This window comes from Mesocricetus auratus, unplaced genomic scaffold (genome assembly GCF_017639785.1).
Source record: "Mesocricetus auratus isolate SY011 unplaced genomic scaffold, BCM_Maur_2.0 Super-Scaffold_100013, whole genome shotgun sequence".
Classification (NCBI taxonomy): domain Eukaryota; kingdom Metazoa; phylum Chordata; class Mammalia; order Rodentia; family Cricetidae; genus Mesocricetus; species Mesocricetus auratus.
The window spans coordinates 7,739,765-7,764,204 of NW_024429196.1; the positions used below are offsets into that span (position 1 = coordinate 7,739,765).

A 24,440-nucleotide genomic window follows, 5' to 3' on the forward strand; every position below is an offset into this window, starting at 1 on the left:
AAACAAGGTTTCTCTGTATAACAGCCCTGATAGTGCTAGAAGGCTCTTTGTAGACCAGGCTGGCTTAGAACTCACAGAGACCCTGCTGCTTTTCCCTCCCAAGTGCTAGTATTAAGCTCTACCAGCACACTCAAATATTCTTATTATTAATTATATGTATTTTAGTAGTGCAGCATGAAATTTGAATGTGTTCACATGCAATGAAATTATTGTAGTTATCAAGCATGCCGTTATCTTGAATTACCCTTTAGGGATATAAATCTTCAGAGGTGCATTTAAAAAAATCAAAGTAGATTCTTTCCATGTCCCATAGTTTTAACTGTAAGCTGCATATCATTGATGGGGGTTTTTCTCCATCCTGTACTGTTTGATTCACTAGTTGGTTCAAAATTTCCCTAGAAATAGACATATGTTTTTGTTTGTTTGTTTGTTTGCTTACTTGCTGTCCTTTGAGACAAGGTCTTTCTCTATAAATGAGGCTTGTCTGGAACTCATAATCCTCCTGTATCTACTTCCTAAGTGCTAAGATTACAGCAAAATGCTTCTGTGGTCAGCTGTGTTTCTTGAGAACAATCCTCAGCCGATATGTAGTCAGTGTCCTGTCACTGTTTCAGTGTAAATGTACTATTTTACTCTGCTGTCATCATTCTCTAAGAAGCAATCTATGTAAGAACCCTGCAGTCACTTGGGGGAACCTGAGACATATCCAGTGTTTACATTTTTCAATCTGTGCAGGACATGCAAGTGTCCAGAGGGGTCCAGTGCAAATCTTGAGGAGATGCAATGGAACACCTCTGCACCGGTGGCCTTGCCCCGAGTGCCCTCAAGTGTCATATCTAACAAGCAGCAGCATGGAGTCACAAGGACATGTGCCCCACCCCTCCCAAAGCCAAGAAATCAGCTGTGAATTCTTGGAAAATCCTAGGAGCTGGGTGAGTTGAGTAATCATTCTTTGTTTGTGTTTTAACTTCCTGGTGTCACTCAGTGCTTAATTTGGGTGAACTACTGAGTTATTTAGTTGGCTTCCACTTAGTAAGGCAAGGTCACAATAATGTCCATAGGGAAAGAGAAAATTTATACTATAAAATTTATAATTATAAAATTTAGAGGAGGAGTTGATCTGGGGAAGGGGGAAGTGGGGGAGGGCCTTGGAGGACTGGAGGGAGCAGTAACTGCAGTTAGGATGTAATGCATGAGAGAAGAATAAAAGTTAACAACAACAACAACCACAAAACACCTTACCCCAAGCTCTCATTATCAGTAGATACAGCTCACCACTTGTGTTAATACTTGCACACAGATGGATACAGATTGGCTTTCTTAAACTCTACCCTAACAGTGCTGTCAGAAATGGGCACGAGCAGGGCTACAGGAGTCCTGAAGTGTTTAAGAAAGATGTGCAAGTCTTCTTATTTAAAGAAATGACTTTCTGCTAATTTCTTTCCAAAGTCTGAAGATAAGAAAAAAGAGAGGGAAAGACTGAAGGACTCAGTGCACTCTCTGCTCTGTGCTTTGCGCCGAGAAGCAAGGAGGACTGAAGTGTTACAAAACGAGCTAACCGAGTAAGGGTTTAGTGTTTCAAATCTCTCCAACCATTATTTGACTTAACTATAATGCCGTGGAACCTACATACAAATTCACACTGAAGGTACAGTACTGCAACATGGACTTCATACACTTGCAGTACAACCTCAACCCTTTGAGTGTCAAAGTATTACATTTAATGATTTTAAAAACAGTAAGAATAATGCCAACTGCACTCTTCTTCATCTACCTTGAATTTTTATTTTTGTGGATTTTTTCATTCATTTCCTTTATTTTGTGCTAATAATAACTTGATTCAAAATAAAAGTGCATCAACTAGCCGGGCGGTGGTGGCACACGCCTTTAATCCCAGCACTCGGGAGGCAGAGGCAGGCTGGGCTGGACCAATAGCCTCCAAAACAATACAGAGAAACCCTGTCTCGAAAAACCAAAAAAAAAAAAAAAAAAAGGGCATCAACTTTGTTTCATATGAATTTTCATTATTGGTAATTAGTACAAAAAGAGGAAACATATACTACAATTATATCACATATAAGACTTTTATTATTAAAATATTTTATTGTTTAAGATATCATATGTATACATAGTATGTTTTGATCAAATCCACCTCTAAATTCCTTCCTTCCAGTTTCTCCCTGTGTCTTGTCCACCAGTTTTTCCTCCAAACTTTATGTACCTTTTTTTTAGACATGCCAAATCTCTTAGTGATGCTTGTATGGGGATGGGTATAGGACCATCTACTGGAGTATGATTCTCCTAGCAAGGAATGCATCCCTAAAGAAAACCGATTCTCCCTCACCCACTAGCCATTAATTGCCAATAGCTCTTCTTCTAAGGGTAGAGGTTTGTGAGCCCCTGTGCTGGAGAGTTTTATGTTAGTGTGACACAAGTTTGTAGATAAGCCTGTAGGTCATTTTCTTAATTAGTGATTGATGTGAGAGGGCCCAGCCCACTGTGTGTGGTGCCATCCCTGTGCTGTTGGTCTTGGGATCTTTAGGAAAGCAGGCGGAGCAACCCATGGGGAGCAAGCCAGTAAGCAGCAACCCTCAATGACCTGAGCATCAGTTCCTGCCTCCAGGTTCCTGCCCTGTTCCTGTTCTGGGCTTCCTTCAGTGATGGATTATGATGGAGAAGTGTAAGCTGAATAACCCCTTTCCTCTCCATCTTGCTTTTGGTCATGGTGTTTCATAGCAGTAGAAACTCGGGCAGCCTCTTCTCCCATTCTTGCTGGGATTTTGACTGACTTGATCGTGTGCAGGTCTTGTGCATGTAGTCATTGCTGCTTTGAATTCATGTGTGCAGTAGTCCTGTTGTGTCCAGAAAATAGTTTTTCTGCATGCAGATGCCCACTGCCTATTGCTCTTGCAATCTTTCTTCTTTCTCTTCTGCAATGGTCCCTGGGACTTGGAAAGGAGGGAATGTGGTATAGATGTCCCAGTTAGAGGTGAGCACTCAGTCTCTTATTCTCTGCCTCTTGGCCAGTGTGGGTCACTGTATTATTCACCACCTACTGCAAAGAGAAGTTTCTCTGAGGAGCATTGAGAGATACATTAACCTATGGGTATGAAGATAAGAATGTAGAGGGAATTGGGTCACTATGTCCATTTAGCATGTTAAGAGTGTAAGTTTTCCTCTAGAGTCTATGACCTAGCCAGCCATAGATTTGTGAACAATTAACAGTTGCAGGCATGAGTTTGGCCTAGTGGTGTAGGATTTAAAATACAGTCAGGAAGAGCTTGGTTACTCCCATAACATTCATGCTGCTGCTGCACTGGTGGACGTTTCATGCTAGACCAGCCATTACTGTAGCTCCCAGAATTCACAGCCAGGTGAGACTATTGATAACTCTTGTAGCATGCACTGTGTGAGAGAGAGCCTGTAGGTAAGAATCACCCAGGTGAATTGCTTCCAACTTGATTTCTTCATGAAATGGGAAACAAGTAGGTGGTGTCTTCAGCAGTGGGTCTTACTATCGGGTTCTAAATGGTAACTAAGAACAGTAGCAATAATCCGCAGTGTTTGGGGGGAGTCTACAGTACCACAATTTATCATCAGCCACACACTATATTCTGCTAACGTGACACACCCTTCCCATCTCACAGACAGAAATGGGAGACACACAGGAGGCACTGCCCACATAAGACTTCAGTGAGCAATCAGCCCTCAGTGTCTGATGTTTCTCCAGGGTTCTTTGCTGAGTCCTCAGGATGCTGTCTTCTCCTTCTTCTTACCTAGTCTCTCTAGGGCTGTGGATTGTAGCATGGTTATCCTTTACATTACAGCTAATATCCACTTATGAGTGAGTGCATACCATTTTTGTCTTTCTGTGTCTGGGTTACCTCACTCAGGATCTTTTTTTCTAGTTCCATTCATTTACCTGCAAGTTTCCTGGTGTCCTTGTTTCTTACAGTTGAGTAATACTCCATTGTGTAAGTGTACCACATTTTCTTTATCCATTCCTTGATTGAGGGACATCTAGATTGTTTCCAGGTTCTGGCTATTACAAATAATGCTATGGTGAGCAAGTGTCCTTGTGGTATGATTGAGCATCCTTTGGGTATATGCCCAAGACCAGTATAGCTGGGTCTTGATGTAGACTGATTCTCAGTTTTCTGAGAAACTGCAACACAGACTTCTGAAGTGGCTATACAATTTTGCACTCCCACAAGCAGTGGAGGAGTGTTCCCCTTACTCCACATCCTCTCCAGCATAGGCTGTCACTTGTGTTTTTTATCTTAACCATTTTGACAGGTGTAAGATGGAATCTCAGAGTCCTTTTGATTAGCATATCCTTGATGGTTAATGATGTTGGACATTTTCTTAAGTGTTTCTTAGCCATTTGAGATTCTTCTATTGAGAATTCAATGTTGAGATCTGTGCCCTATTTTTAATTGGATTATTTGGTTTGTTGATATCTAGTTTTTGAGTTCTTTATATATTTTGGAAATCAGCCCTCTGTCAGATGTGGGGTTGAGGAAGATCTATTCCCAGTCTGTGGGTGAATTAATTTTCCTTTGCCGCTTGAGAGTATGAATTTCCCTTCTGGCCAATTACAGAAGAAAAGAGCCTTTAACTTAAAATGTTCACCCAAGTTCAGAGACAGAATTAAGTTGAAACCCAAATCAGCTGTACAGTGGCAAGGACAGAATCTTCAGATGAAAGTAGGGACTTGGTCAACAGAAGGAGTCCCTGCCCTGGCTCACACTTCTGCAGATCCTTTAGCTCCTAGTGCTGATAAACCAGCAGTCACCACTGGCCCACACTGTCACTTAGCCAATTAGCTCCACATGTATAAGTTCCACAGAAGAAGAACAACTTGAAAATCCAAGGAATATGTCTCCTCCCTAAAGATACTAGGCTCATAATCATCAACCCCAATGAGAGTGACCTGTTAGAACTGCCAGATAAAGAATTCAGAAGAATTAATATGATGATGCACAAATGACTCAAAGAGGACATGAATATACTCCAACAACAACAAAAAACTGAATGAAAGAAGAAAGTCAATGCAAAAATGTGAAAGTAGAATTCAATGAGGATACAGAATTATTGAAGAAATGCCAAATTTAAACAAAGCTGGAAATGAAAAATCCAATAAGCCAAGTAAAAACTCCACCAGTAGAATGGATCAGATGGCAAACAGTGTTGGGCCTGAAGGCAAGGTAGAGCAATCAGATTATTAGGTAAAGGTCAATGATGAATTGAAAACATTTGAAAAGAACATGTAAGATCTCTGGGACACTATGAAAAATTCAGATTATGAGAAGAGCAGGAGAAATATAGTGAAGGAAGAAAGAACATTTTCTATAGAATCACAGAAGAAAATTTCGCAAACCTAGAGAAAGAGATTCCCATCTAGGTACAGAAGGCCAACAGAACTCTACATAGACAGGACCAGAAAGGAAATTGCCCACAACAGATGATGGCCTCTGACCTAGGAACCAGCAACTGTAGCAGGGAAGAGAGTGGCTTTAAACTCCTGCCTCTTCCCCACCTCAGGGCTGTGATGAGGAGGAAGAAGCTTGTGCCAGCCTCATTGAGTTCATGAATTGATCTGGCTGAAGAAATACAGGAGGCTGCACAGAAGAGCTCTAGGATATGGATATGAAATAGATGAAAGGGAATGACTGATAATCGTGAGGAGCTAATTATGTTAACATCTCCTAGCAACAATACTGTACCCAACATTTACATTAGCCAAACAACTGATACAAATGGATGAACTCTTTCCACACTGATTTAGATCTTGCTTAAATTTGACTTTCGTCTTTTCTTAGTTTTGAACTTATGTGATTGCCTAACACTTGCTCTGAACAGGTGACAACACACCTTCAAAGTGCTTTGCCAAGGTTATATTTGTAATTGTGCTGTCCTGTGTCTGTAAAAGGTTTCATTATGTAGATGGTAAGTCACTAACTTCTGAGTGTTTGGAGATCTGGAAACCCATTTAAGTGTTGCACCCGAAAGATCAAGCATGGGAGCTCAGTTCACAAAGGATACAAAGGTCAGATGTAGCTGTGGACTTTCTGGTTGGGTAAGGCACAAGTGATAGCAACTAACATGTTTGGGAGAATTCTACAACAGCTTGGGCCTGTACATGCTAAGGAATGAACAAAGATAACTTGTGAAGAATGCAAACAGATGCTCCCAGAAGGTTTTTTAATTATATTTTTTCTTTTTTAAAATTTATTTATTTTTCAGTTTAAATTTAGATTAGAAACAAGGTTGCTTCACAAGTCAGTTCCAGGTCCGTCTCCCTTTCCCTCCCTTCCTCCCGTGCCCTCCCCCAAGCCCCCCCATTATCCCCTCATTTCCCCAGGGAGGGTGAGGCCCTCCATGGGGATGTCCATAGTCTGCCATTTCATCCAGGGCAGGGCCTAGACCCTCCCCAAGAGTTCAGGGTGAGAGTGCATCTCACATTGTTGGATGGGAGCCCAAAGTCCATGTGTATACTCAGGATGAGTACTGATCTACTGCCCAAAGCTCAATAGATTACCTAAGCCTCCTCACTGACACCCACATTCAGGGGTCTTGATCAGTCTCATGCTGGATTTCCAGGCTGATTCCTGGGTTCAAGAGTTAACCTTTGTCAGGTCAGCTGTTTCTGGGGGTTAAACCAGCCCAGTCTTAACTCCTTTGGTCATCAGTCCACTCTCTCTGTTACTGGCTTTCTTGAGTTCAGCTCAGTGCTTAGCCATGGGAGTATGACTCTTCTTCGATCAGCCACTGAATGAAGTTTCTGTTTCCCAGACTCTCTGGCCATGGGATTGTAGGCTGGGACTCCCCAGATCTATGTCTAAAATCCATATATGAGAGAGTACATGCCACGTTTCTCTTTTTGTGACTGTGTTACCTCACTCAGGAGGGTTTCTTCTAATGTCATCCTTTTGCCTACAAATCTCAGGATTCCATTATTTTTTCTGCTGAATAGTACTCCATTGTGTAAATATACCACATTTTCTCTATCCACTCTTTGGTTGAGGGACATCTAGGTTGCTTCCAAGTTCTGGCTATTACAAATAATGCTGCTATGAACATAGTGGAACAGACATCCTTGTATGAATGGGCATCTTTTGGATATATGCCTAAGAGTGGAGTTGCTGGGTCTTGTGGTAGGTTTATTCCCATTTTTCTGAGGAACCTCCATACTGATTTCCAAAGTGGCTGAACAAGTTGGCAGCCAGCAATGGAGGAGTGTTCGCCTTTCACCACATCCTCTCCAGCATAAATTGTCATTGGTGTTTTTGATTTTAACCATTCTGACAGGAGGGGGATGGTATCTCAGAGTTGTTTTGATTTGCATTTCCCGGATGGCTAAGGACGTTGAGCACATTCTCAAGTGCCTCTCAGCCATTTTAGACTCCTCTATGGAAAATTCTCTATTTAGTTCTGCAGCCCACTTTTTAATTGGATCCTTTGGTGTTTTGGAGACTTGCTTCTTGAGTTCTTTGTAAATTTGGAGATCAACCCTCTGTCAGATGTGGGATTAATGAATATTTTTTCCCATTCTGTGGGCTCGCTTTTTGTCTTGCTGACTGTGTCCTTTGCCTTACAGAAGCTTCTCAGTTTCAGGAGGTCCCATTTATTACTTGTTGATCTCACTGTCTGTACTAGTGGTGTTATGTTCAGGAAGCTGTCTCCTGTACCGATTCATTCAAGGGTACCACCCACTTTCTCTTCTAAGAGGTTCAGTGTGGCTGGATTTATGTTGAGGTCTTTGATCCATTTGGACTTAAGTTTTGTGCATGGCAATAAACATGGATTGATCCGCATTCTTCTACATGCCAGCCTCCAGTTATGCCAGCACCATTTGTTGAAGATGCTTTCTTTATTCCATTGTATATTTTTAGCTTCTTTGTCAAAGATCAGATGTTCATATTGTGTGGGTTAATATCTGGGTTTTCAATTCGATTCCATTGGTCTACCTGTCTATTTTTGTGCCAAAACCCAGCTGTTTTCAGGACTATAACTCTATAATAGAGCTTGAGGTCAGGGATGGTGATGCCTCTGGACATTGCCTTGTTAAAAGGGTTGTTTTGGCTATCCTGGGTCTTTTGTTTTCCCATACAAAATTGATTATTGTTCTTTCAAGGTCTGTGAAGAATTGTGCTGGGATTTTAATGGGGATTGTATTTAATCTGTAGATTGCTTTTGGCAGGATTGCCATTTTTACTACATTGATCCTACCTACCCAAGAGCATGGGAGATCTTTCCATTTTCTGAGTGCTTCTTTAATTTCTTTCTTTGAAGATGCAAACTTCTTGCGATACAGGTCTTTCACTTGTTTGGTTAGTGTTACCCCAAGGTATTTTATGTTGTTTGTGGCAATTGTAAAGGGTGATGTTTCTCTGATTTCTTTCTCAGCCTTTTTATCATCTGTATATAGTAGGGCTACTGATTTTCTTGAGTTGATCATGTAGCCTGCCACTTTGCTGAAGGTGTTAATCAGCTGTATGAGATCCCTGGTAGAGTTCTTTGGGTCATTGATGTAAACTATCATATCATCTGCAAATAGGGAAAGTTTGACCTCTTCTTTCTCAATTTGTATCCCCTTGATCCCCCTTTGTTGTCCTATGGCAATGGCTAGAACTTCAAGTACCATGCTGAAAAAGTGTTTGGAGAGAGTGGACAGCCTTGTTTTGTTCCTGAGTTTAGAGGGATTGCATTGAGTTTCTGTCCATCTAGTTTGATGTTGGCTGTTGGTTTACTCTATATAGCTTTTATTATGTTTAGGTATGTCCCTGTTATCCAAGATCTCTCCAAGACCTTTATCATGAAGGGGTGTTGGATTTTGTCAAAGGCTTTTTCAGCATCTAGTGAGATGATCATGTGATTTTTTTAGCTTGTTTATATGGTGGATTACGTTGTTGGATTTTCATATATTGAAGCATCCCTGCATGCCTGGGATGAAACCTACTTGATCGTGGTGAATGATTGTTTTGGTGTGTTCTTGGATCTAATTTGCCAGTATTTTATCGAGCATTTTTGTATCAATGTTCATGAGGGATATTGGTCTGAAGTTCTCTTTCTTAGTTGTGTCTTTGTGTGGCTTGGAGTCAAGGTTATTGAAGCCTCATAGGAAGAGATTGGCAAAGACCTATCTGCTTCAATTGTGTGGAATACTTTGGGAAGGATTGGTATTACCTGTTCTTTGAATTTCTGGTAGAATTCTGCACTGAAGCCATCTTGACCTGGACTTTTTTTGGTTGGAAGACTTTTGATGACAGCTTCTATTTCCATAGGGGTTATAGGTCTATTTAAATTGCTTATCTGTTCTTGATTTAGTTTTGGCAAGTGATAGCTATGCAGGAAGTCGTCCATTTCCTTTAAATTTTCGAATTTTGTGGAGTACAGGTTTTCAAAGTATGACCTGATGGATGATTCTCTGAATTTCCTCAGAGTCCATTGTTATGTCCCCCTTTTCATTTCTGATTTTGTTAATTTGCATGTTCACTCTCTGCTGTTTGGTAAGTTTGGACAAAGGTTTGTCTAACATGTTGATTTTCTCAAAGAACCAACTCTTTGTTGCATTGATTGTTTGTATTCTGTTCCTAGTTTCTACTTTATTGTTTTCAGCCCTCAATTTGCTTATTTCCTGGTGTCTACTCCTCCTGGGGAGTTTGCTTCTTTGTGTTCTAGAGCTTTCAGCTGTGCTGTTAATTCTCTAGTATAACTGTTCTCCAGTTTCTTCATGTGGGCACTTAGTGCTATGAACTTCCCCCATAGCACTGCTTTCAAAGTGTCCCATAGGTTTGGGTATGTTGTGTCTTCATTCTCATTGAATTCGAGGAAGTCTTTAATTTCTTTGTTTTTATTTCTTCTTTGACCCAGGAATGGTGCAGTTGTGCATTATTCAATTCCCATGAGTTTGTAGGTTTTCTGCAATTTGTGTTGTTGAATTCTAATTTTAAAGCATGGTGGTCTGATAATGGAGTTATTCCAATTTTTTTGTAGCTGCTGAGGTTTGATATGTTGCCAAGTATGTGGTCAATTTTTGAGAAGGTTCCATGTGGTGGTGAGAAGGTATAATCTTTTTTATGTGGATGAAATGTTCTATAGATGTCTGTTAATCCCAGTTGGGTCATTACTTCTATTAGACCCTTTGCTTCTTTGTTGAGTTTCTGTCTGGTATTCCTGTCTAGTGGTGAGAGTGGTGTGTTGAAATCTCCTACTATAAGTGTGTGGGACTTTATATGTGATTTAAGTTTTAGTAATGTTTCTTTAATAAAATGTGGATGCCTTTGTATTTGGGGCATAGATGTTCAGGATAGACACTTCATCTTGGTGGATTTTACTTGTGATGAGTATGTAATGACCTCCTTCATCTCTTTTGATTGATTTTATTTTAAAGTCTAGTTTGTTAGATATTAGGATTGCTACCCCTGCTTGTTTCTTGGGTCCATTTGATTGAAAAATTTTTCCCAACTTTTAACTCTCAGGTAATGTCTGTCTTTGAGGGTGAGGTGTGTTTCTTGTATGCAGCAGAAGGAAGCGGTTCTGTCTTCGAATCCATTCTGCTAGCCTGTGTCTTTTTATGAGTGAGTTAAGGCCATTAATGTTGAGGGATATTAATGACCATTGATTGCTCATTCTTCTTCGATTTGCAGTAGTTGTTGTTGGTGGAAGTATGTGGAATTTCACCCCTTTGTTCTTTCGGCTGTTGGTAGAGAATGATTCTCTAATGCCTATGTTTTTCTGGTTGTAGTTAGCTTCCTTGGGTTGGAGTTTTCCTTCCAAAACTTTCTGTAGGGCTGGGTTAGTGGATACGTATTGCTTGAATCTAGTTTCGTCATGGAATATCTTGTTTTCTCCATCTATAGTGATTGAGAGCTTGGACTGTTATAGTAGTCTTTGCTGGCATCCATGGTCTCTTAGTGTTCGTAGAATATCTATCCAGGACCTTCTGGCTTTCAGAGTTTCCATGGAGAAGTCAGGTGTAATTCTGATAGGCCTGCCTTTGTATGTTACTTGGCCTTTTTCCTTAGCTGCTCTTAATATTCTTTCTTTATTCTGTATATTTGTGGTCTTGATTATTATGTGGCGAGGGGACTTTTTTGTGGTCCACTCTATTTGGTGTTCTGTAAGCTTCTTGTACCTTCATTGGCATGTCTTTCTTAAGGTTGGGAAAGTTTTCTTCTATGATTTTGTTGAATATGTTTACTGCCCCTTTGAGGTTATTTTCTTCTCTTCTTCTATACCTATTATTCTTAGGTTTGGTCTTTTCATGGTGTCCCATATTTCCTGGATGTTTTGTGTTAAGGATTTGTTGGACTTAAGGTTTTCTTTGGTTGATGAATCCATTTCTCCTTTTGTATCTTCAACACTTGAGATTCTCTCTTCCATCTCTTCTATTCTGTTGGTAATGCTTGTATATGTAGTACCTGACCGTTTGCCCAGCTTTTCTATTTCTGCCTTTCTTTAGATTGTGTTTTTTATTGTCTCTATTTCAGTTTTCAGCTCTTGCAGTGTTTGCATTGTTTCTTGAAGTTTTTGGTTTATCTTTTCGTCCATTTGTTGCCTTTTATGATTTTTTGGCTTGTTCTTTCTTCCATTTCTTTCATTTTTTGGCTTGCTTCTTTCTTCCATTTCTTTCATTTTTTGCTTTGTTTCTTCTTCCATTTCTGTGCCTTTTTTGGTATGTTTCTTCTTCCATTTCCTTGCATTTTTTGCTATGTTTTTTCTTCCATTTCTACCTTCTTCGTTTGATTTCTTCTTCCATTTCCTGGCTTTTTTGGTTTGTTTTTTCTTCCATTTCTTTGAGGGATTTTCCTATATCCTCTATTATGGCCTCTATCATTTTCATGAAAGTGGTTTTAAGGTCATTCTCTTCTGCTTCGTTTGCATTGGAATGTTGGAGTCTTGCTGGTGTGGAGTTTCTAGAATCTGGTGGTGTCTTATTTGTTTTTCTGTTGCTGAGTGTGTTTTTGTATTGTCTCTTTCCTGTCTCTTCTTTTAGTGGGTGCAGAAAGAGCCCCTTACTGGTCTGGTGGTTAGGGGACCAGAGTTCCCTTTTGGTAGGTGCTAGCAAGTCCAATAATCTGGTAGTTCTTCTATTCCTTGTCCTTGTTCTGGTCCCGTGGATGGAGAAGAAAAACAAGAATCTGGGGCACTTAGCCTCCCACCTGGTCCCCTGGACCCTTTTTTGGATCCTGTTGTACCTGATCCCGCCACCAGAACAGCTGCTCCTCTGGTCTCCCTGGCTCTTCTGGTTTCCTGGTCTCATTGGTGGGGAGAAGTCCTGGAGTCTGTGGTGTTTGGCTCCCAGACTCCAGGATTGGAAGCTCTGTGCAGTTCCCAGGTGATCCCCAGGCACTGGAACACAGGACTTCTCTCCCACCAATGAGACCAGGAAACCAGAGGAGCCAGGGAGACCAGGGGAGCAGCTGTTCCAGCTGGATCAGGTACAACAGGCCCTGCTTCTGGGCCTGTGTTCCAGTGCCTGTGGATCGCCTGGGAACTGCACAGAGCTCCCAGAAGTTTTAAGGTTGTTGAGACTCCAAGTGATAGGGGGGTCACCTCCCAGTGCTTGGGTGGGTCACCTCCTTAGAGTTTTTGATCAGAGGTCACAGAAGACCCTAAAACAATAAAGACCAATGCCACTGCTCTTGGGTGTTTTTTCAGAGCTAGATCATAAGATCCTATTGCTGAATGCATCATATGCTTTGGCTGCAGGACTTGGGTAAATAAAGCTTGTCTCCACCCTATGAACTATCTCATGTGTATCATAAATTGATACTAAGACTGTCCAGGAGAGTTAAGGTAAAATTCCTACTGGGTTGCAAATCTTGCATGTTTCATAATGGAAGTATAAGGAGAGATCTGCCAGCTCATGCAACAGTGGCACAGAGTAGTTAGTCATACACAGAGCCAACTTTCTGATGTGATCTGAGGTCCACTCTACAAGGGAAAATTCATATCTGACATTGGGAACGTGGGCAAAATCTGTTACTAGGGAATTCCAAGGCTCCTATGCAGAAACAACTGATATTGCACTGTATTTCTTAAATGTTGTAGCAGCTAGGGTCCATCCTAACATTTTAATTTACTGTCATAACCTATCACTACAATAAATGTACATTTGGATATTTTTCCAGTTTCCCTTTTCATTTATGTTTTGTAGCAGGAGGAGTGCCCCAGTTCTTACCAACAGTGGTGTTCCAGAGACAATGAATGACCTGACAACATGACAATATCTAACTTGGAGGAGGAAAGGGGTCATTTCTGTTTATACTGGAAGCCAAGGCACGAGCTGAAGACAGGAAGCTGACAGTAGGAAGTCAGGCAGAAACCATGGAAGACTCACTGTTTGCTGACTCCTTTCTAGGCTCGAGTTCAGGCAAACTTCAAATTGACATAATTAACAAAAGAACAAAAGGAGTTCTAGGACCCAGGAGGGCTAAAGGATTAAAAAATTAAAATGTTGAAAATGTTACCTAAGGTTCCTAACTGAAGGAGACTCATCTGACAGCAAGGAATAGGGAAGGCAAAACTGGGCCACAGGGCAGAAAATGGGGCAGGCAACATGGGGCATGATGGCTTTGTGTGTCATCAGGTACGACCACGATGAAACGTTTCAATGAAATGATTCACATGTCCTCTGGTGCACGTTTCCACTGAGAAAGTTGCAAAGAAGTAACTCTTGCCACTGCTTCTGGAGTCACTAAAGTCATCTTCTGTGCCTGGTGGTGCTAAGCCCCCGCCCCCACCTCACCCTTGTAGATAGCAGTGGGGGTTAGGTGGCCTTTGCCTCAGAAGGAAAGTGACTGGCAGGTTTTAGGAAAGTGCTCCTGGAGACTCAACCTGTGCAGACTCCAGTGTTCCTAAGCAAATGCTGCTTGGCTATTCAATGACTCTGTTGTTTGAAGGCAACAATAGGCTGAGATAGTAGGCTGACTTCAGGGATCAGGTTTTTCGCATATGCAGTAAGCATGCTTAGAATGCCTGAACTGTCAGAGTTCTCTGACTTATGCTGTCGAAATGGTAGGATTGACTGTTTTAGAAGTGTTGCTAGGTGATGGTGGGATGGAATACCCATGCTACTGGGATTCTACCCTACAGGGCTTGCCCGTAGGTGCTTTGTGGTGGTCGTGGGTGCTGGTGGCAAAACTTACTTGCTGTATTTTTCCTATCCGTATCACTGTTTTCTCCCTGAGGGGGGAACAACAGCCACAGGGGGGAGGGCAGGGGGGAGGGGTAGATATTTCCAGAATGAGGAAGTTCTTGACCTTCTTTGGTCAAAGGCAGTCTTCTGAGGCATCCACCAGCCAGAGGCCTTGGTTTCAGAACAGGGCTTCTAGTCCCTGCTCCACCACACATCTCCCAAAGTATAAAGCTCGCGGAAAGTACCACAAGGCCGCGAGCTTGGGTGATGTTGCCAAGGTTCAGTTCAGACTCGAGACTTGGAGAAATGGTGCTAATGACCGAGACAGGAAAAACAGGTGACTGGGGCTGGGAGTCAGTGTCAAGGGGCAGGCTGGGAGGCACGTGGAGAAAGAAAAGTCAACTTCCCCAACTAGCCCGGAGAACCAGGGTGAGGAGGGGACTGCCATGGCTTCCAGTGGTGGTGTCTAGAGTGCTGACCTTTGTCATGAGGCCATCTTGATAACCAAAGGTGGCAATCTCTGTGCTTGGCAGTTATTGTGCTGTTCCCAGACACTTGGAATTCTCAGTCTTTGATGTCCAGCCCTCCTCTTTTCTGTGACTTCTTGATGCAATTGTTTCTCACCCAGGCACCTCATGCTCACCCATTTGTCCTTATTTCTTCTTTCAATCCCCCAAAGAAACTCAGTTTGAATTAATAGGCAACCTTTCGAGATGGGGTCTGAGTACCCACATGAAGAATACAGAGAGTTAAGGTGGACTCGTCCAATGCTAACCTCACTCTCTGGAGTCATTTTCAAAGGGGGTCCTCCAACTGGGTTTCAGGATTGTGGGAGCTTTGGTCTTATCTTGTGGCCTAGGGTGGCCACACAGTCTGCTTCCTCATCAGCGCCACCCAACCTTTCTATGTCTCTGAGTTTTTCATCTGTCTGAAAACTATACTGTGACTTCAGTGTTTTCCCTCATCTCTTTCCCATAGACTCATTTGTTTTCTTTATTTTTCTCAAGCTGGCCATCAATAATTCACTTGTAATATGCCATCCTTGTAAGATGGCTCCTTCCTTTTTTTCTTATCTGTGATTTCTGCCATGAACACATGCAGAAATATTAATAAACATTTAGTGGTAATAAAATAGTTCTTAGGAAGAGCATGTTTACCCATATTTTACATATAATAATTTCTTATATCCTATTTGTACCTTTATATTGATATATTCCACAGCACTTAAGTAAAGACAGCTTTTAATAGAAACTGTAGATTTATTATGAAACCATATTATTATATACATACAGTTTTATTATACAGAAATAATTAGACACTGCCATTTTAGTTGAATTTTCCTGAAGATCAGATAGCAAATGTTATTCATTAATTCAAGTTTTCCTTTGTTTTAAGAACATTTTTCTTAAAAATATTTAATAATGACTGCAGTCATGAGAGAAGGAAAACATGAATAGAAAAGCAAAGAGCTTGGCTCTGTGAAGTCAAGAAAAGTGTAACACAGAAATGAGAAAATAACTATGAGCTTTATAAAAGTGGTGTGCATTTTCACTTTGGAAAATTTTGGACAGTAAGGTCACATATATCACCTCTCATTGTGCTTGATAAACTCTGAATAATTAATGTAAGTCCATATACAAATAACAACCATTGGAGAATCTAATTTGCATATCTCTATGACATCATTGGTCTGTATTGGAGAATCTGCGCAGTGCTATGTGTAATTCTTACTGGCCATTGCCATATTTATATTTCTGGTAAGTTTAGTATTTCATTCTCAATGGTTATCAGTTATTCACCATGAAACTTCTTAAAGGTCACTTAACTATTGTCATAGTTTCATTTCTTTTGTCAGGGTGAGCAAAGAGTTTATTTGGCTGGCAATTCTAGGTTATAGTTCATAGCAGAGAAGTCAGAAGCAGGATCTGGTCACACCACATCCGCAAGTCAAGAACAGAGTGAAACAAATGCAACCTGTTTGTTCACTGCTAGCTTTCATTGATCTCACATAACTCAAGTCCCAGCCTAGGCAATAGTGCCACCCATACGGTGTCTTTCTATATCAGTTATCAAGGTAATACCCCACAGACATTCCCACAGGCAAACCTGACTTATGTAATTCCTCAGTTGAGGTTCTGGTCACAGGTGATTCTAAGTTGCGACAAACTTGGACTCAACGTCAGTTGAACTATTGCCTCTTTTATTTCAAATAACAATATTTCACAAGTTAGGAAATTGTATAGAGTAGCCATTTTGAAAAGTTATAGCAGTTTCAGATACTCATATTAATTACCAATTGAAACATGCTACTGTGTAAATCTCAGTATTGAATAAAATGATCCATACCTTCTCTTCTGAGTCCTGATTATTCTTTTGCTGAAGAATATATAAATCAAGAGTTATATTTTGGATATAATTTTATCATCACACTCCCTTTACCTACCCAACTTTTCAGATCTTAAATTTATTTAAATATCATGACTAGAATTCCCAAAATCATTTAGAATATACATGTGTGATTTAACATGGTCACATGGGTTGTGATGCCCATCTACTGTATAAAATCTAAAAACTTCTGTCAAAGCTTAATATACCATGAATCAGAAGTAGCCTTCTAATGCAGAGTGGTCAGAGTGTATGAAGAGGATCACAAGCCAGGCACAGTGTGATCACTTGCAGTCCCAGATACCAGTTGCCTAAAGTGGGAGAATTGCATGTTTAAAGCATTTGAGACACATGGTGAATTCATGACCAGCCTGAGCTCTGTAGTATGTCCAAAACGAAAAAACAAAACAAAACATCTTAACAGTGAGCATTTTTGTGGTAGAAACCCCATTAAATGCTTTATGAGTGTTATTGTTGAATTGTCCCAGTATGTCCTGTGAGATGAGTATATTTTGATCACCTTATGATTGAGGGATTTATGTGTGGCGATGGAATAATGGGTAGCTGATAAGTATTGTCCATATGTCAGAAGAAAATTACTTACTGACATAATAATGTTTACAGTTACATGAATACTTGTGTGCCTTTGACTTAGTCTTATATAAATTCTTAAAAAGTCCTCATTTCTACAGAACACCTTTGCATTATGCCTGTGCACATGGCCATCCTGATGTAGTGACCCTCCTACTACAATGGAATTGCGACATTGAGCTCCGTGACAGTTACAACAGCACAGCGCTAATTAAGGTAGATAGTAGCCAACAGTTTCAGTATGACATGGATTTGCTGTAAATGCTGAGAATAAACATGATTTTTTCTCAACTAAATGCAAATAATTAGTGAAATCCATGGAATGCTCATCTTGAATTTCTTATCTTTCCAATGTATTACTTGATGTGATACCCACAGGCTGCACAGTATGGCCATGAAGCATGTTTGACAATTTTATTAGAACATGGTGCCGACCCAAATGCAATTGACAACAATGGGAGTGCAGCTCTGCACTATGCCGTTTACAGAGAGTGCATCTCAATGGTAACGATCCTTCTGGAATACAAGGCCGATACCAGTATAACGAACAAGGTAGAGACTACACAGCTTTGATTTCCAAATTATTTGGACTGGGTTTGCTTTACAAAGATTCACCAAATCTAATAAGGCCTGACATGGATATTTAAAAGTATTTTCATTGAAATTCTGATACAACTATGACATAAGAATCTCTGAAAAGGTAAGTTTAATATATGAATTCTCAGATTTCAGGAAGTTAAAACATCTCTAGAAGAGTGGGGTTTGATGGGAACTCCTTCCTTCCCAATGACATTTCACACTTTCCTTTGATTACATGGTTACTTCTGGGATGAATGTTATAAAGAGAATTGCTGGCAATATTACCCTGGCAGTTGTAAATATATAATCACAGAACTCATGAAAATGCTGACAGAAACCTTCTGGCTTTTTCATTTCTTGGTTTATGAGACAGGATGTCATATAGTCCAGGTGGGCCTTGAACTTTTTATGTAGATGAGGATGGCACTGGTCTTCCTACATTCATCTCTGAAATGATGGGCTTATGGATACTCTCCATCATGCCTCTCTCTGTGTTTGTGTAGCTCTGGTTGTCCTGGAACTCTGTCTCAGCCTTTCAAATGCTGAGGCTAATGGCATTCTCTCCCACACCCAGTTAGGTTAGTGGTTTTCATTGTGCTAAAATGACCCACATGGATGATTATCAGATTTTGTACTGATAAAAATTATATTTTATTTCTCATTTGTATTTTGCCTAAAAGTAAAAGTAACTTTAAGTGGTAACTAAAAAGGAAGTGACCTAAAAATAAATTTTAAATAGATGTGTGTCCGATGTGTATAAGAGATCTTACCAATGAGATATTACTCTTCTTGTGATGGGAAAAATTCCCATGGACCTTTTACTAATAAGCCACCAAAGTTCCTTTGCATCCCATGCCATCTAATTTACAACCTTGTCCTTAGTGATCCATTTGGAGCAGAGTGTCTGCTGTGGGTTCCTGTTACTGTAAATAGAAAGAGTCTACTGAGCTCTTCCACTGCCTGGTAGAAATGTAGTTGTTTCTGGAATTCTGTCAAGGCCAGGACACTGAATGTTTGCCACAAAAGCTGATATAAAGACTACACATATGTCTCCATATTTCATACTGGACCTGTCCTGCTCAAGTTTATCTTTCAGATTAACATAACATATATGTGAGAGATGGCATTTCTGGGAAAGTAAATATTCTTTTGGAATACTATTTGATGTTTGGGGCATTAGAGGTAAAAGACAGCTCCCATCCTCAAGAAGCTTTGGTTTAGCTGGGAGCAATCACATCCTCCATAATTACATGGTAAATGCCAAGGTGGAGGCAAAGCTCAGGGAGCTAGCTCATGCTTGAATGAGTGTGGGGAGAAAGCACTGGTGTTCATGGGCAGCTCCAGGTAGGCAGAGGCTTTTCCAAGGGCAGAGCAGCAGGTGGAAAAGCAATGTGGGGTGGGAAGGCCCAGGCTGTGGTTCACGGAGCCCTCAGCAGACACTAAGCTTCACTGTATCTTCCATCTGATTTCCAGTTATTGTGAGAAATACAAAGTCCTGAGAATCCTGAGTTGTTGTTTCTTTCCCCAATAGGATGGCGTTTCACCCCTTATACTGGCTCAACAGGGAAGCAATGAGAGCCTGATAAAATTGTTAGCAGGCAAGGACACAGTAAAAAGGACAGAAGAAGCTGAGGAACCAGAGAGGTAAGGGTAATTCTTTTATATTTTTTTCTTCGTGGTATTCTATAGTGGGTACAATCACTCAAGCCCAAACCTTTAAGTAGGTATGAAGAACAATTAGACATTCTTAGTAGGATGCCAAGACATACTTTCAATTATATAGAGAGGCAATTATACAGACTGAGCAACACTAAAAAGAGCATAGCAGTGTAACATGGAAAATAAATGAACTCATAGACAGATATTGTGGTTCAAACCTCAAACTGAAGATGAGAAAAGCAAAGCAGTCAGCCACTAGCCTCAAACTGAAGCTCAGGCTGAAAGGGATGATCCATGAAGGAGCTCTTCACCAAGTCTCAAACTGCTGACTCTCCTCAGTTTGTCAGGAGAATGAATGCCTGCTCTGAGCCTTATTTTCAGTGTGGCCAGTGAATCAACGCCTCCTACTGAATACTGAAGACCCTCCTTGTGTCTTTTATACCCCTCTAGTGCTGGGATTAAAAAAGGCATGTGATCTGTTACTCTTTCAGACTGATTCAATCTCATGTATCTTCAGTGGCCTTGAACTCAGAGAGATTGGTCTACCTCTTAATCCTGTGTCCTAGGATTAAAGGTGTGTACCACTATGTCCTAGCTTCTGCCTTCTGGGGTTAAAGATGCATGCCTGGCTGCTGGATCCTCCAGCAGGTAGAGCAGGGGAAGGACCGCTCCAGTCAGTCTCATTCCAGGGCTGAGCAGGATGGTGAGTGCCAATGACTCAGACCCCCTCACCCCAACTAGTTACAGGGGAGAAAATACACACTGAGTCTGAAGCTTGTTGACGCAGCATCTCGATTTATTCCAACAGGCAGGAATTTATATAGGGCTGAGGTAGGGGTGGGAATCTTAGGATAGGGTAAGGTGATGTGAGGCGTAAGGGCAAATAATATTCCAACAAGCTGGCAGGTAGCTAGGCAGGCGGCAGTCTTACATCAGGCCTTGCTGAGTCACCCTCACATGGAGGTTACAGGCCAGAGACAGGCCGCCAAACTCTAGCCAAGCTCAGAAGGTTAGACTGGGCCTCACATCCAAGCCTTTTTAAGCCCAACATCTGGCTTCCATGGCTTCTGGCTGGCTTTTCTTTCTGAAGCCCTAGGCAGGTTTTACTAAATCATAAATAATATATCACCCATTTTTGTCTAATACAAAAAGAGGCTACAACTAACATGAGAAAAATTATACACATTTAGTATATACAATAGATACAACAAGTTCATCCACAATGTCTAGTCCTTTTGTATTTTACAAATACAGAGAAAATATCTTAATCCATTTGCATTTGACAAATTCAGAAAATACTTCATTATTCTATCTTGGTTGACTTCAAAGTCGTGTACCAATTAATATTCTATTCTAATTTGCATTATCAAATTGTCTTTTAATGTCTCTCAACCTTTTACACTTTACATATCTTTAGTGAATGTCTTTTCTGAGTCTGGAAGACAATAAAAACTATAACTGTCTAGTCTTCAACTCCCACAGAGACCCTAGAAGGAAATAATATTAACTGAGTAAGCAGGGAGTTCGAGCAAGAGGCTTCCAAAAATGTGAGAAATAACAGAAGCAGCTGGCTACCTTGACAGTCACCCAAGGTTCTTCTGCAATGTTGGGGCATGTATCTTCTGCCTATAAGTCTCTGATAGACTTTTCTGTGAAGCAGGATTCCCCTAAGGACTATCCTGCCTTGCCTTGGCAAGGTTTTGTAGTCACTCTTTTTTGTGTCCTGTTTGTCCAACTTGGACAGCACTTTGTCAGCAGTTGAGGCAACTGCACTTTCTTGTCCAGTGGCTTACCTTTACCACAAAGAAAGTAAACTCCATGTGAGTTTCTTTCATGCTCATCATCTTCTCTTAAGTAGATTGGTGCTGCCAGGAGCAGACATATTTCATTGTCATAAAAAGTGCCTATGTTGGGCCAGCCTTTCTAGTGCCTTGCAGGAACCACCTGAGGCCTGGAGACTGCGCACTGAGGATCCCATCCTGGCAGGGTCCACCCCACCCAGAGACTGCCAGCATCCTAGTCCCTTTCTCTACCCATGGGACTAGGTAAGCCTGGGCCTGTTTCAGTCCCACCTTCAGTGCTTTGCTTGGAGTCAGCTGAGGCCTGGGGACTACTCACTGTGAATCCCATCCTGATGGGGTCCAGCCCACCCTGAGATTGCCAAGACCCCAGTACTAGGACTGCCTCTATCCACAAGAAGAGGAGAACCACCAGAATATTGGACCTGCTTGTACCCACTGGCAGGGAACCTTGGTCCCATAGCCACCAGGAGAGGAAGAGACTCCTTCTGGACCTAATGGAAGAAGATATCACAAGGAGAAAATATAAAAACACACTCAGCAACAGAAAAACCAATATGACACTGCCAGAGTCTAGAGAATCTACACCAGCAAGACCTGAAAATCCCAACGCAGTTGAAGCAGAAGAGAATGACCTTAAAGACAACTTCATGAAAATGATAGAAGCTTTCAAAGAGGATATGAAAAAAAACCCTTAAAGAAATGAAAGAAAAAACAAACCAAAAATTAAAGAAATGGAGGAAAAGACAAAGCAAAAATTGCAAGAAACAATTAAAACACTGCAAGGGTTGAAAGCTGATACAGAGACAATAAAAAATTACACAATAAAATACTGGCAAATCAAATCCAATAACACATAAGAAAAATCATCCACCATGATCAAGTATGCTTTATCCCAGGGATGCAGGGATGGTTCAACATATGAAAATCCACCAATGTAATTCACCATATAAACAATCTGAAAAAGAAAAAAAACACATGATCATCTCACTAGATGCTGAAAAAGCCTTTGACAAAATCCAATACCCCTTCACGATAAAGGTCTTGGAGAGATCAGGGATAACAGGAACATACCTAAACATAATAAAGGCAAAATACAGCAAACTGACAGTCAATATCAAATTAAATGGAGAGAAACTCAATGAGATTACTCTAAAATCAGGAACAAGACATGGTTGTCCACTCTCTCCATAACTATTCAATATTGTACTTGAAGTTCTAGCTAGAGCAATAAGACAACAAAAGGAGATCAAGGGGATTCAAATTGTAAAAGAAGAAGTCAAACATTCACTATTTGCAGATGATATGATAGTTTACATAAGTGACCTGAAAAACTCTACCAGGGAACTCCTAGAGCTGATAAACACCTTCAGCAAAGTGGCAGGATACAAGATCAACTCAAAAAAATTAGGAGCCGAACTATATACAGATGACAAATGGGCTGAGAAGGAAATCAGAGAAACATCACTCTTTACAGTTGCCACAAATAACATAAAATACCTTGATGTACCACTAACCAAACAAGTGAAAGACCTAGTAGACCCAGGTCTTTAAAGAAAGAAATTAAAGAAGATACCAGAAAATGGAAAGATTTAGCATGATCTTGCATGGGTAAGATCAATATAGTAAAAATGACAATCTTGCCAAAAGCAATCTACAGATTCAGTGCAATCCTCATCAAATTCCAGCACAATTCTTCACAGACCTTGAAAGAACAATTATCAACTTTATATAAAAAAAACCCAAAGACCCAGGATAGCCAAAACAACCCTGTACAATAAAGGAACGTCCGGAGGCATCAGCATCCCTGACTTCAAGCTCTATTATAGATCTATAGTCCCTGAAAACAGCTTGGTATTGGCACAAAAATAGACAGGTAGACCAATGAAATTGAATTGAAGACCCTGATATTAGCTCACATACCTATGAACATGTGATTTTTGACAAAGAACCTAAAATTATACAATGGAAAAAGAAAATATCTTCAACAAATGGTGCTGGCATAACTGGATGCTGGCATGTAGAAGACTGCAGATAGATCCATGCACAAAACTTAAGTCCAAATGGATCAAAGGCCTCAACATAAATCCAGCCACACTGAAACTCTTAGAAGAAAGAGAAGTAGGTGATACCCTTGAATGAATTGATACAGGAGACCATTTCCTGAACATAACATAACATAACATCAGTAGCACAGACACTGAGATCAACAATTAATAAATGGGACGTCTGAAACAGAAGCTTTTGAAAAGCAAAGGACACAGTCAACAAGACAAAACGGCAGCCAACAGAATGGGAAAAGCTATTCACCAACCCCACATCTGACAGAGGGTTGATCTCTAAAATTTATAAAGAACTCAAGAAGCAAGTCTCCAAAACACCAAAGGAGCCAATTAAAAAGTGGGGTATGGAACTAAACAGAGAATTTTCAATAGAGGAATCTAAAATGGCTGGGAGACACATAAGAAAGTGCTTAACATCCTTAGCCATCAGGTAAATGCAAATCAAAACAACGCTGAGATACCATCTCACTCCTGTCAGAATGGCTAAAATCAAAAACACCAATGAAAGTTTATGCTGGAGAGGATGTGGAGACAAGGGAACACTGCTTCACTGCTGGTTGGAGTGCAAACTCATACAGTTACTTTGGAAATCAGTATGGCAGTTCCTCAGGAAAATGGGAATCAGTGTACCACAAGATGGAGCAATTCCACTCATAGGCATATACCTAAAAGATGCACATTCATACAACAAGAACATCTGTTCAACCATGTTCATAGAGGCATTATTTGTAATAGCCAGAACCTGGAGGCCACCTAGATGTCCCTCAACTGAAGAATGGATGGAGAAAATGTGGTACAATTGCATAATAGAGTACTACTCAGGGCAAAAAAAACCCCACAATGTAATCTTGAAATTCGTAGGCAAATGGATGGAACTAGAAGAAACCACCCTGAGTGAGGTAACCCAGTCACAAAAAGACAAAAATGGTATTTACTCACTCATGTATGAATTTTAGACTTAGAGCAAAGGAGTACCAGCCTACAATCCACACCACCAGAGAAACTAAGAAACAAGGAGAACCCTAAGAGGGATAGACATACATGGTCTCCAAGAGATGGGGAAAGGGACACAATCTCCTGAGCTAAATGGGAGCATGGGGGGAGGGGAGCGGGAGATAGAAGAAAGAGAAGGGGAGAAGAGGAGGGGAGAGGAGGACAGGAGAGAGCAGGAAGATGGAGTCAGGGGAAGAATAGAGGAGAGCAAGAAAACAGATACCA

The 24,440-nt window shown here is 40.8% G+C and overlaps 1 protein-coding gene across 3 annotated transcripts in view; it reads left to right on the forward strand.

Moving 5' to 3' along the window:
* Nucleotides 1-732: 732 nt before the first annotated feature.
* Nucleotides 733-24,440, forward strand: part of LOC121143479 (ankyrin repeat domain-containing protein 26-like) — a 38,034-nt gene continuing 14,326 nt past the window's right edge. For 2 of the 3 annotated variants that reach the window (XM_040755332.1, XM_040755330.1), the window contains exons 1-4: nucleotides 14,253-14,483; nucleotides 17,224-17,338; nucleotides 17,501-17,674; nucleotides 19,233-19,345. In XM_040755332.1, coding sequence (XP_040611266.1) covers nucleotides 14,254-14,483; nucleotides 17,224-17,338; nucleotides 17,501-17,674; nucleotides 19,233-19,345 — 632 coding nt within the window. In that variant the 5' untranslated portion in view covers nucleotide 14,253. Of the gene's footprint in view, nucleotides 933-14,252; nucleotides 14,484-17,223; nucleotides 17,339-17,500; nucleotides 17,675-19,232; nucleotides 19,346-24,440 lie in introns of those variants that run through there. The other variant, XM_040755331.1, reaches the window with a different exon arrangement.